The following is a 10,901-nucleotide window of genomic DNA, read 5'->3' on the forward strand; positions in this document are numbered from 1 at the left end:
GCAGGCATTTAAATGGTATTTTTTGGGGGGTGATCTGGCTTTAGATCTAGGAAATCGATTCCATCCCGACGTTTGGCGGTCCAAAGCGTGTCGCGCACCAGAGGCACTCTTTGTTGCGTGCGCGGTGCGCGGTGCGAGGCGCACGGGCCGCGCTGTGCGCGGTGCGAAGGGGACTGTCGCCACCTCCCGGGCACAAGCGGGGCTCAGGCGGCCCGCGCTGGCACACGCTCCTCTCCTCCGGCCTAGAGCGGGCTGATGCCGGGAGAAGCACGAAGAACAGATATTTGGGGTTCATTTCGTCTTCAAACAGCAAAGAAGTTTTCCAAGAGAGGCTCTCTCGGTTGTTGTGGGCACGGATTGAGAAAAATTGTTGTGCTCCTGCCTTGGGATGCTGAAAGGCTATAGAGGCACAATCCCGTGCTGTTAAATAGTTGAGCTGCCTTAGGAGGGATCAAGCCACGGGGGAAGTCACTGAGGATCCCTTACAGCTGTGGGCTGGTGGCTCTGTGCTCAGGCTGGCACCTTCAGCACCAGGCAGAGAGACAGCCTCAAGGCAGGGAAGTTAGCCACAGTCCCTGGAAAAACATGGAAAGAGGTGAGGAAAGGTAATCCAGAGCCTGTGCATGAGGCTGCAGAGCTGCAGGAATCCAATTAACTCGGCTCCCTTGTCCTGCTAATGAGGGGTGCCCGGAGCCGAGGCAGCTCGCTGACCTCCTGTTTTCCCAGAGCCTTTGAAGAGCTGTGCAGTGACCAGAGCATCTCTCCTCTGCCAGGAGCCCTTGTGTCTTTCCATATAATCTCTCCTCTGTGTGAGGAGTTACAAGGAGGCTGGAAAAGCTTTCTTTGGAGGGCTTCTGGGCACAGCTTGCACTACCCAAAAATCCGTGGAAGGGAAAACACATCACAATACTGCAAAGATGTCCCTCTCGGATCCCTACACGCTGCTTGCTGTCACACATCTAGTGACAGGCACCTGTTACATGAAAACCTCTGGGCATTTGAGCTTCTATAGCAGGGGAAGTGACTTGCTAGAGAGCAATCACAGGAGCCTTTGGCTCCTCATCCCCACTGGAGGAAGTGCTTGGGATGCAGCACTTCTCCTCACAGAGGACAGACCCTGCTGGGGTTTCCTTGCTGGCCCATCCCTGCTGTGGGGATTTGCACCTAAGGGCAGGAAGCGGCAGAGTGTTTGTTCAGCAGCACTGTGCTCTGACATCTGAGCCCCACTGAGGACTGGCAGGTCCCACCAGCCAGTGATGGTGGCACAGCTGAGGGGCTGGAACACAAGCCTGAAGATCTGTGCCTCAAAAACTCCTCTGATTAAATAAGAGCTGGGATTTAGCTTCCCACCCTTACAATTCATACTTCTTTACAGATGCACAGATTTCTGAGTCCCACTGCAATCCCTGAAACTGCTAGCCAGAAGAATGATGCTTTGAGTAGGAATGCACAAGCCATGTCTGCTGCATGAACCTAGGGAAATCATTTCACCTTTTGGCAGCTCAGTTTAATGGTATAAATAATGACAGTAATCTTGCTAATGCCATAAGAGGGCTGCAAAAACAAAGGATTCTGTATCATTCCCTTTCCCAGAATAGCAAAATCATATATAACAGTGATGTCATTATTTTCTTCATGTCACAGTTTGAGTTGGGTTTGCAGTGTCCTTCAGGCAGCCTTGAACATTTTTGTGCACATGCTGCTGTACATGTGTAGATGTTCTGCAATGCAGAACAAGAACAATATGAGCTCATTTTAAAACCCACTGTTCCAGTCCTTGGGCTCCTGGTCCTTGCATCACTGGAACTACAGAATGACAAAATAAAATGTGGGAGAACAGGAACTTGCAAATCAGATGCACAGGAGTCAATTTATCCATTCAGTTCTGCTGACACAGGAGAACATGAGAGGAAGGCTGAGCCTCTCAGCACAGGCATCAGCAGAACTCAGAGAATATGTGAAGAATTGCCTTGGGCCTAACCTCACTTAGCTTACATTTCATGCACTGGAATGCTTTCCAAAATTACCTCACTCACCTTCTCCATCACAAAACCTATGCTTGCTTTCCAGGGAAATGGAAAGAAATACAGAAAAAGCACTTTTAGTCATTGAGGGAAGGGTTCTTTAAACTTAGATTATGTTGTACTCGGCCGGCATAGGGAGAAGTAAATGAAGATCCTTCACCCTGGATATTGCATGACTTTTAAGTGCTTACAATTTCAGGTCTGTTAACACTGTGTTTTGTGTGGGGGCTGGAAAGTGGGGGAAGGGAGCAGCAGCTGTGTAAGATTGGTAAAATATTTTAGTGAGTTGAAGGGAAAGACTCAGAAAACTGTAGGGAATTGGTATGATCTCATTACACTGCTTTAATGAAGCTGGATTGGATGTGATATATAATCATAGTGGGTTAGATTAAAAAAAAATCAGAAGATTAGAAAAGAGACATGGAATGAGGAGTGGAGAAATGCAACATAGTTCCACTTGTGCCATGATGTAGCACAAAAAGAGGCTGAAGCCTACATATATAGGAGAGATTTCTGACAGCATAATGGAAGTTTTTAATAAAAAAAGCAAAAGAACATGGAGGAAGTGATGGTTGAAGGTGAAGGTATTTACACAAGAGTAATGGAAGCATGTCCCCACAATAGAAATTAAACATTGAAATGAAATTTGTGGGAATGGGGTGGATATCTGGTCACTCTGTATCCTTAAATAAAGCTGAGTACTTTCCTAAGAGATGTGCTTTCTCTTAAATACAGATTATACAGGTGAAAGTCTCCTGGTGTGTGGGTGCTGGATGGGTGACAGTAGGTGATGGACATGTTCCCACCAGCCTAGAAACTTGTAAATCTGTGAGAATCTTGTTTCTCCCATTTGTGGGATGTTTTATGTCATAGGAGGAGTGACAGATAATGCAGATGTAACTTGCCCTATGGCCAAAGAATGTCCAGTGTCAGAGCCAGAGTTCATCAGCAACTCAGCCGCTTAACATGTGAAAAGACATGGGTTAGAAATGCTTCCAGAATCTCTGAACCTCCAGAGACCCCTGATATTTCCTAACATCAAGGGACTTTAGGCTGACACAAGGAGAACAACACTGACATGTCCTTCTCATGGTACTTGCTGTTGACTTGAACATTGAGCAGGCAAAGGGAAGTTAGCTGAGCTTTCCTGACTCCCAGAAAGCAACCAGAGGATTGCTTGCCAGGGAAGAGTTAACCACACAATATACCAGGATAGATAAGCAGCGTGGGGCAGCTACTAGTTCTCTCTTCAGCTCTGCTGTTGTCAGTACTGCCATTTGTGCCTTCCAAACCATCTCTGCCCTCTGTGTATTTCATCCACCTGATATGGCTTCCCTGGCCAACAAAGTTGTCTGTCTGGAAGACTTTTTCTGTAATAGATGTAATTCTAATTATGGGAACAAAAGGATATCTAGGAATATAAAAAATATGGCATGTTATGTGGTAGATGTGGCACTTAGTGGTGGATCTGGCAGTGTTAAGTTAATGGTTGGACTCAACACTCCTTAAAGTCTTTTCCAACTTAAATGATTCTATGATTCTGCGAAAAGGGCAGTTAATATAAGATGAAGAGGGACTAGCCCCATTCCAGCCCTGCTGTCCTCACTTACCCTCTTAAATGAGGTCTCCTCCGCTTTGAATTGGGGCAGCTTACGTAGACATCCTTCTGCTGGAATGTATATTTGTGGAAGCTCGGGAACCCATTTTCCATGCTCTTCCATCCATTTTCTTGTGTGTTCACCACTCTTGGAGGGCAAGAGTGTAATTAAGAGAGGAAGAATTATTGCTGTATGTATCTACACATGGCAAGGCCATTTCCTGCTGGAAGAAGCTGGGATCTCTCTCAACTCAGTGTCACTGGCTTTCCAGCCCCCAAACCCCAAATTTGATACTTCTCTGTCAGCAACCACAATATTTTATAAGCCGTAAAACCTCAGGCTCTCAAAAAAATATTTGCACTGAGTTGACTTTACTGGGGCTTTCACATCCTCAGGCGCCTTCAGAAATGCTCTGTGCCTTAGGGATGGATCTCTTGTTGCTGGATACTGAAAAGCTCCAAGGACTGTTGGCTCTCACCAGCAGTGGTGAGGACTAAATGCAAGTCCTGCATCACTTTCTAATCTGCCCAAGCCTGCAGGCTGGGCTGGGACATGGAGAGGGCAGCAGCCAAAGTAGGGATGAAAGGTGCAGCCCTTCAGGAGGACAGGCATTTCCCCAGGCAGGGAGAGCAGTTCTGAGGGGGTTCTGCACCCCAGTTCAGCAGTTCTGCACCATGAGGTGCAGCAGCAGGATTCAGACTATTGGGCTGTCAGCAAATGAAGTTGTTAGTGACAGAACTGCCTGAACTGAAAGACATTGATTTTTTTTATTATCATTATTCTTAGTAGTTTATTTTCTTTTTTTAAATAGAGCTCTAGCCTTGCACTTTTCTGTTGCTATTTTTATGTGGTAGATGGGATAAGGAATTAGATCCATGGCACATGGGTAGCTGAAATGTTTGTCAAAACATACATAGCAGCAGTGATCTCTCTGCAGTCTTTGCTTTCCTCTGAGTTATCATTCTAATACATAATTTTGCCTGTAGCTGAGGAAATAATATATTTTTCTGCTTCATGAATATTTTCTCTCTTCTCTTCTACCATGAGGGATTTAGAAATGATAGAGGGAATTTACAGCAGGGCATTTCCTATTTCACAGGTACAAATCAAAGCAAATACATGTGCTGTATAAATCAGGTAGATTACAAACACAACTGGCCAATGAATTCCACAGGTGTAAGGGGAGCAGACAGAGCTCACACATTAAGGCTCAGAGAAAACCCTTCCACACACCCCAGCTTCTGCCTGAGCCAGGGCTGGTGGGAGCAGTAAGTCTGCTGCTGTGGCTTTGCCTGTCTCTCCTAAAGTAGCCAAGGTTACCCATCTGAATGGCAACAGAGATGGATAAACTGAAAGCAATTCCAGAAAATAACACTCAGCCAGCCTTGTGTTCAGCTGCCTGCTGGGAGAGAATTACCTGGGCATTTCTGAGGCCTGGGGATTCCTGTGGCCCTGGGACCAGACAGACTCCTGAACATGAGGAGTTTCACTTGCTGGTCACTTTGTCTTGCCTAGCTGCTCTGCTTTAAGTTCAGATATTTCAGACTGTAAAAGCTTAAGTATGCTCTGAAAGTGAGGGAAAAAACCACTCTCTGACATTACCCAATGCCCAGGCAAACATGGGGGAACAGGTTTACCTGTTCTTACCAGTAGATTCCACATCCCACAGCTGATGGAGACAGGCAGGAAAACCCCAGCTCTGGCATTAACACTATCCTGGAAGTGTAAGGTATGTGAGACTGGTGCCACAGGGGATCTCCACACCACCTTACCCCTCTCTCATCCTACTCAGGAACCCATCTGTTCCTCTGGCTGGTTGCTGATGTGTTGGAACATGGTCACAAACCAAAATCCAAGTTACAAATGGCAGGCAACAGAGGCAGGGATCAGTGGCACTTCAGGACGGAAGCTTTTGGTATTGAAGCACACAGCTGTGGCATTTATGAACTTTTTTATGCTATTTGAAGTAGGACAGGTATCTCTCACTGCCCACTTGCTAATGTGCTCATCCCTGCAGCCTCTGAACACACCAGATGCAGAAAAGATCCCCACAGAAGCATCTTAGTCCCTGAGGAATGCCCTCTCTCCTAGAGGGTCTATAAATCCCTGCTTAGGTAATAAATTGCCATCAGTTACAACAACAAAGCTTTTCATTAATCAGCCAGCCACATCTTGAAGATTACACACTTACATCAATAAGAAAGCAAAATCTGCATATTCTGCCAAGCCCAAAGCCTCATCTGCTTGGCCCATATCTGACATAATTGTGTAGGGTTTGCTAGCAGAGAGCTGGGACTGACTGAGACTGAAGCATATCAATGCAGGTCACCAGCCCTCCCCTTAAGAAACATAAAGTACAAATCCATGTACTGATGAGTCCTTATTGAAAGGAAATAACCACATTTTTGGCATGTTTCTATTAACAGCAGTTCTGCTGACAGTCTGCTGCATGAGAAGGAAGAAGAAGACATCTAACCCAGAGAACAACCTGAGCTATTGGAATAATGCTATTACCATGGACTACTTCAACAGGCATGCTGTAGAGTTACCAAGAGAGATCCAGTCACTGGAGACTTCAGAGGTACCTCACTTGCAGAGCTGGTGTCTGAAAACTGGAACTGAAGCCATGCTGGGAGGAGGGGAGAGGAAGTCATATGAATAAAGCCTTGAAATCCCTACACATGTTCAGGGGAGCAGCTATTAGGGAAGGACTCCCTCCTACACATGTATTAGATGGGATAAATATCTCAGCAAAACTGGATTGCCATCCTATTCCCAGCCACTGCAGATGTGTTCCAAATTGCTGTGTGGGGATGGGTGTTAACCACCTCTTAGAGAATTTGTTCCTGGGTTTCTCTTCCTTGTGAGCCTACAGCCAATGTCAAGCCATGCCATGGTGGCTTAAGGAGAGCCCTTTGGGCTGGCTCATTACTGACAGTCAGACTACTGTGCATGTGCCATGCAGCATAAAAAAAGGAGGCTGGTGGGAGTTAATGAAAACAAAGAAATTTTGTATTTTTATGTCTCAGGAGCTGCCTGTAATTTCTCAAATACTAGTTCAGGGAATGAGTGTTCTCACTACAAAAGTAATCAGAACATCAGTATGTGGGGGAGTGGGGTGTACATTCATCAGCCTTTACTTAAGGGATCTGACTGGTTTGGTGGGATTATTCACACATGAGCAGGTGATCCTACTGACAGAAATCTATTCCCTGGCCTCAGAGACAGAGAATAATTCAGTTCAGTTCTAAAACCTAGAAACAGTGGAGAGTCTGCGTTTATGCTAAAATGATTTTCAGATCAGCTAGCTGACTAACTCATGTGACTAAATTTAAAAAAGAAAAAGTTTAGAAAGGAACCTCTGAGATGTGATTAGACATACAGTCGCTTCATTAACCCCACCTTGCTGGCAATCATGTTGCTCAAGCTAAGGCAGGACCTGGTCTGGCTTGTCCAGAATCAAAAGTCAGGCGTATTCACATACAGGGTGGTCTTCAAAGGCTGAGTCATTTAAACCTGATCAGAATATAACTGAACTGGGGCATGCTTGGGTGGCTTGGACCTATATGTGTGGCTCTCTAACCTTAAAAAAAAGTTGAAAATGCACCTTTAAGGAGTCAAGCCCATCTGAGAGACAGGAAACAATTGCAATGAGTCAATAAAGTGAAAAAAAAAATAAATTAAAGAAATGTGAAAGTTCCAAAGGGATTGGAAGTTTGGTGCAGCTGACCTCTGGGACCCCAGGCTGAGAAAGAATCAGCAGACCCTCAGAGGAGCTTTTCACTCACAGCTCCTCCTGCCTGACAAATGGAAAAGCCAGCTCACCAAACCCGGCTCTCCAGAGTCACAGCCCACAACATTCAGGCACCTTTGGGGGATTGGGAGGAATGCCCTGTGTGCCCATGGAGGGTGAAGGGTGTGAAGTGCTCAGTCTGCCTCTTTGTTTTTCCCCAGGACCACCTGTCGGAGCCGCGCTCCCCAGCCAACGGTGACTACCGGGACAGCGGGATGGTCCTGGTGAACCCCTTCTGTCAGGAAACACTGTTCGTGGGACACGAGCAAGTCTCTGAAATATGACCCCACAGCTGCCCCCGTACTGCAGTTTCATCTCTACTGTCTCCAAATTATAAATAAATATATATATATTATAAATATAACCTTTGTGTAACCCTGAACTACAAGAAATGTTTTCAGCTTTTCTTTTGTCCCTCAGAATTGTCAGCCCCTTTTTTATAAGTGTGGTAAAACTTTACAGAACAAACTGTGGCTTTATAAAATAAAGGTATTTCTAAGCAAAACATCTGTCAAGTGGACTGCATCCTTTCTGTGACTCCAGTACTGCCTGAGCACCAGCTGGGGTGACCCCTTTACTGTCCCACTTCCAGTCTGAGCTCCAAAACTCTTTTATATGAGCAAGGACAAGAATGGCTATTTTTTCCTGTATAAGTGTTTTAACCATACTACACAATGGACCTACAGCTGCTACACTTCAGCCCAATAAACCTAGAATTATTTCCTGAAGATCAAACAGCCTCAAAAGAAGGCATGTATAGTGCTCCCTTCAAAGGAACAGAAAATTCCTTTCAATTTATCAAAAACCTAGCAATCTGGTGACTAGGGACTACCACCAATTGAATGCTGTGGCTTTGACCACATTTCCACTTCCCCACTGTTTTATTTATCTTGTGTGTTTAGACTTCTGGTGCCGCTGAATCAAGTTTCCTTATACCCTCTTCTCCTCTCTGGGACTTTCCCCCTTAGGAAGGAAAACACAGCATTTTGAAGCAAAATGGCAATACTTTCCTACCCTGTCAAGTGCTAGATTGCAGACTCTAACAGTGTTAGGGGAATAGTAAGGGTGAACGAAGCTTAAATGATGGATTAAAAATAGGTTTCTGCAAGGCAAGATTAATACAGAACATGAAATGACTTGGCCCAGATCAATGCTCTCCCTTTGAGTAGCCCAAAACTGTTACTGTGGGACCAATTCTCAGTTTTGCTTCTCAAATTGCTTTTTTGTATCATTCAGCAAGTGAAATGGCTTCTGTCCTGTGAAGTCTTGTCCTTGAAGTCTTCTCCCCATCTCTGGCCACCAGTTCTGCTGGACAATGTTCTGCTTTCACTCCTCACTTCACCAGGAGGAGGCTGTGAGGGGCAGTTCAGCCCCTGCTCCAGCTGGCTGCTCCCTGCCACTGGCTGCTCAGGTTTCGTACTTGGCTGCATGAAAGGGAAGTTTCAGCAGGACAGGGTTAGTGTAGCATCATTAACCATATGCCTTGTTCAAGATGAGCCACAGCTGGTACTAGAAAAGAGACTTACAGCAGTGGCACATCTGGTCCAGCTGTGCCCACTTGCTGACAGTGTCCCAGTGGCTGCTATGGTCAGAGCAACATGACAGCTTTACTAAGTGATGGCTGGAGTCAGACCCAGACTTGGCTCAGGGAGCCACAGAGGCCTCATTGCTCCTCCTTTCTTCCCATCCCACACATGCACTTCTGCTGTGCTGAGGCACAAACCTGAATGTGGACTGCAGGCTTCTGGAAACTGGAAGACTGTAATGTTACAGGGACTCTCGTGGGTATTTGTTTCTCTACTCAGCATCAGAGGCCAATGCAGGATTTTCTCATGAGGTGATGGAGCAGGCAGGATGACAGGGCTCTGTAGGGACATGGATGGGTACTTTGGGGATACATCTTTCCACCATGGGATAAATGCTACACAATATGATACCTGTGATCCTCATGATCAATTGCTAAACAGCCTCCTAGAAACCACTGTTTGGTAGGAGAGTAAAAATTCCCTAGGGGTATTGCCAAGACCAAAAGCAATCCCACAAGGATCTTTGTTTTTATTTAAAGAGGGAGGTGGACAGAGGGAACAAGGTTACAGAAAACTAAATTCAGATCTTTTAAAAAAGAGCCCATATTATTACATTTGTTTTCTGTACATGGTATTACTTTTGCAAGGGAGATTTTCTAATTAGAAACAGAGAAACTACACTGAAAATACTGTGTAAGAAATACTGGAGGATGCTTCCCATTTAACCAGCACAGTTTGTTTGGGTAATCTAAAGGCAGAATACCTGAACTAGCCAAAAGTATTTGCAAAGCTGAGAAACACTGCACTGCTCCCAGTCTTCACAAAACCTGGAAATGGTGACCTGACTTTAAGCAGCCTTGCAGTTCCCCAAGTTAAAAAAACGAGTGAAACAAACTCCAGCCATCAACCCGTCAAGCCAGGATTAGGCACCAGTGGAAGACAGGGATTTCTGATTTATCCTGTCTCGCCAAAGACTCACCACTGCCCCTGCACAAACCTACGCTGCATTAGGGCAATGCCCAACATCAGCACATTACAATCGTGCCTACAAAGATGTGCACACAGTGATCCTACACTGGAACAGCATCCTGGCTGGGAAGTATCCCTGTGTGTAAGTAGAAAAGGCCAGACCTAACATTGTGTTGTGAAGGATTGCACTGTACCAGGAACACATCATACTTATTATTACCTATAAACTACCCACCTGATCGCTAGTAGCTAAAGAATAGTGACATAAAAAGAAGAGCAGGGGAAATCTCCCCATTTCCCTGCAGTAAGTCTCTAGGATTGTTTTGCCCTATTAATTCATAATTGGCTCCCTTTGTCACCACGTTACACAGGCAAAGAAGTGAAACAGGCCCGTGCTGAGCAAACAAAGTGCCATTGACTATGTGAAGTTAAACTGACTGAGAAGGGGTGGACATGAGGGTGCTTGTGGCTATAAAATCTGCTGGGATTGTGTCAATATGCCTTGGGTGGGTGGCGAAGCCAAATTGCAGAGAAACTCAGAAGCTGCAGCAGACACAAGGGAGCATTCGATGCACTGCAGTGGCAAAAGGCTGGCTCGGCTCTGCTCAGCTGTGGCCCTGGTGACTCCACGGAGTTTTGGGTTTTGCTAAGTTAGGAAATGTCTTGTAGACTATGTCTGGAGCAAGCACCGGTGTGAGAAGCAGATGCATTTGTAGTATATAACTGGATACCTGTGGCTATAAGGGTAAGAAATCATCCGGGTGTCAGCGTAGAAAACATTGCTGGTATTTTAACACGTACATTGTACTGAATCCCCGTCCCGCTGTGCCCGTAAACACCATTGTGCTTTTCATCTGCCACATTTGCAGCAGCAGCAGCAGGGAGATTTCCCCTGAAATGGGACTGCTGACCCAGCAGCCGCCCGGACAATGTGACGGGTGCTCCCAGGCGGCACAAAGCCCCCCTTCCAGAAAGCCGTCGCACAAAGCCG

General features: G+C 45.8%; 1 protein-coding gene across 5 annotated transcripts in view; it reads left to right on the forward strand.

Annotated features, from left to right (window-relative positions):
- The window catches only part of TMEM108 (transmembrane protein 108), a 162,602-nt gene extending 154,682 nt beyond the window's left edge, over window positions 1-7,920 (forward strand). For all 5 annotated transcript variants that reach the window (XM_030971366.1, XM_030971367.1, XM_030971368.1 and 2 more), the window contains 2 exons: window positions 6,049-6,203; window positions 7,577-7,920. In XM_030971366.1, the coding sequence (XP_030827226.1) occupies window positions 6,049-6,203; window positions 7,577-7,699 (278 nt within the window). In that variant the 3' untranslated portion in view covers window positions 7,700-7,920. The remainder of the gene's footprint in view (window positions 1-6,048; window positions 6,204-7,576) is intronic.
- The last annotated feature ends 2,981 nt before the right edge of the window (window positions 7,921-10,901 follow it).

This window comes from Camarhynchus parvulus, chromosome 2 (assembly GCF_901933205.1).
Source record: "Camarhynchus parvulus chromosome 2, STF_HiC, whole genome shotgun sequence".
Classification (NCBI taxonomy): Eukaryota; Metazoa; Chordata; class Aves; order Passeriformes; family Thraupidae; genus Camarhynchus; species Camarhynchus parvulus.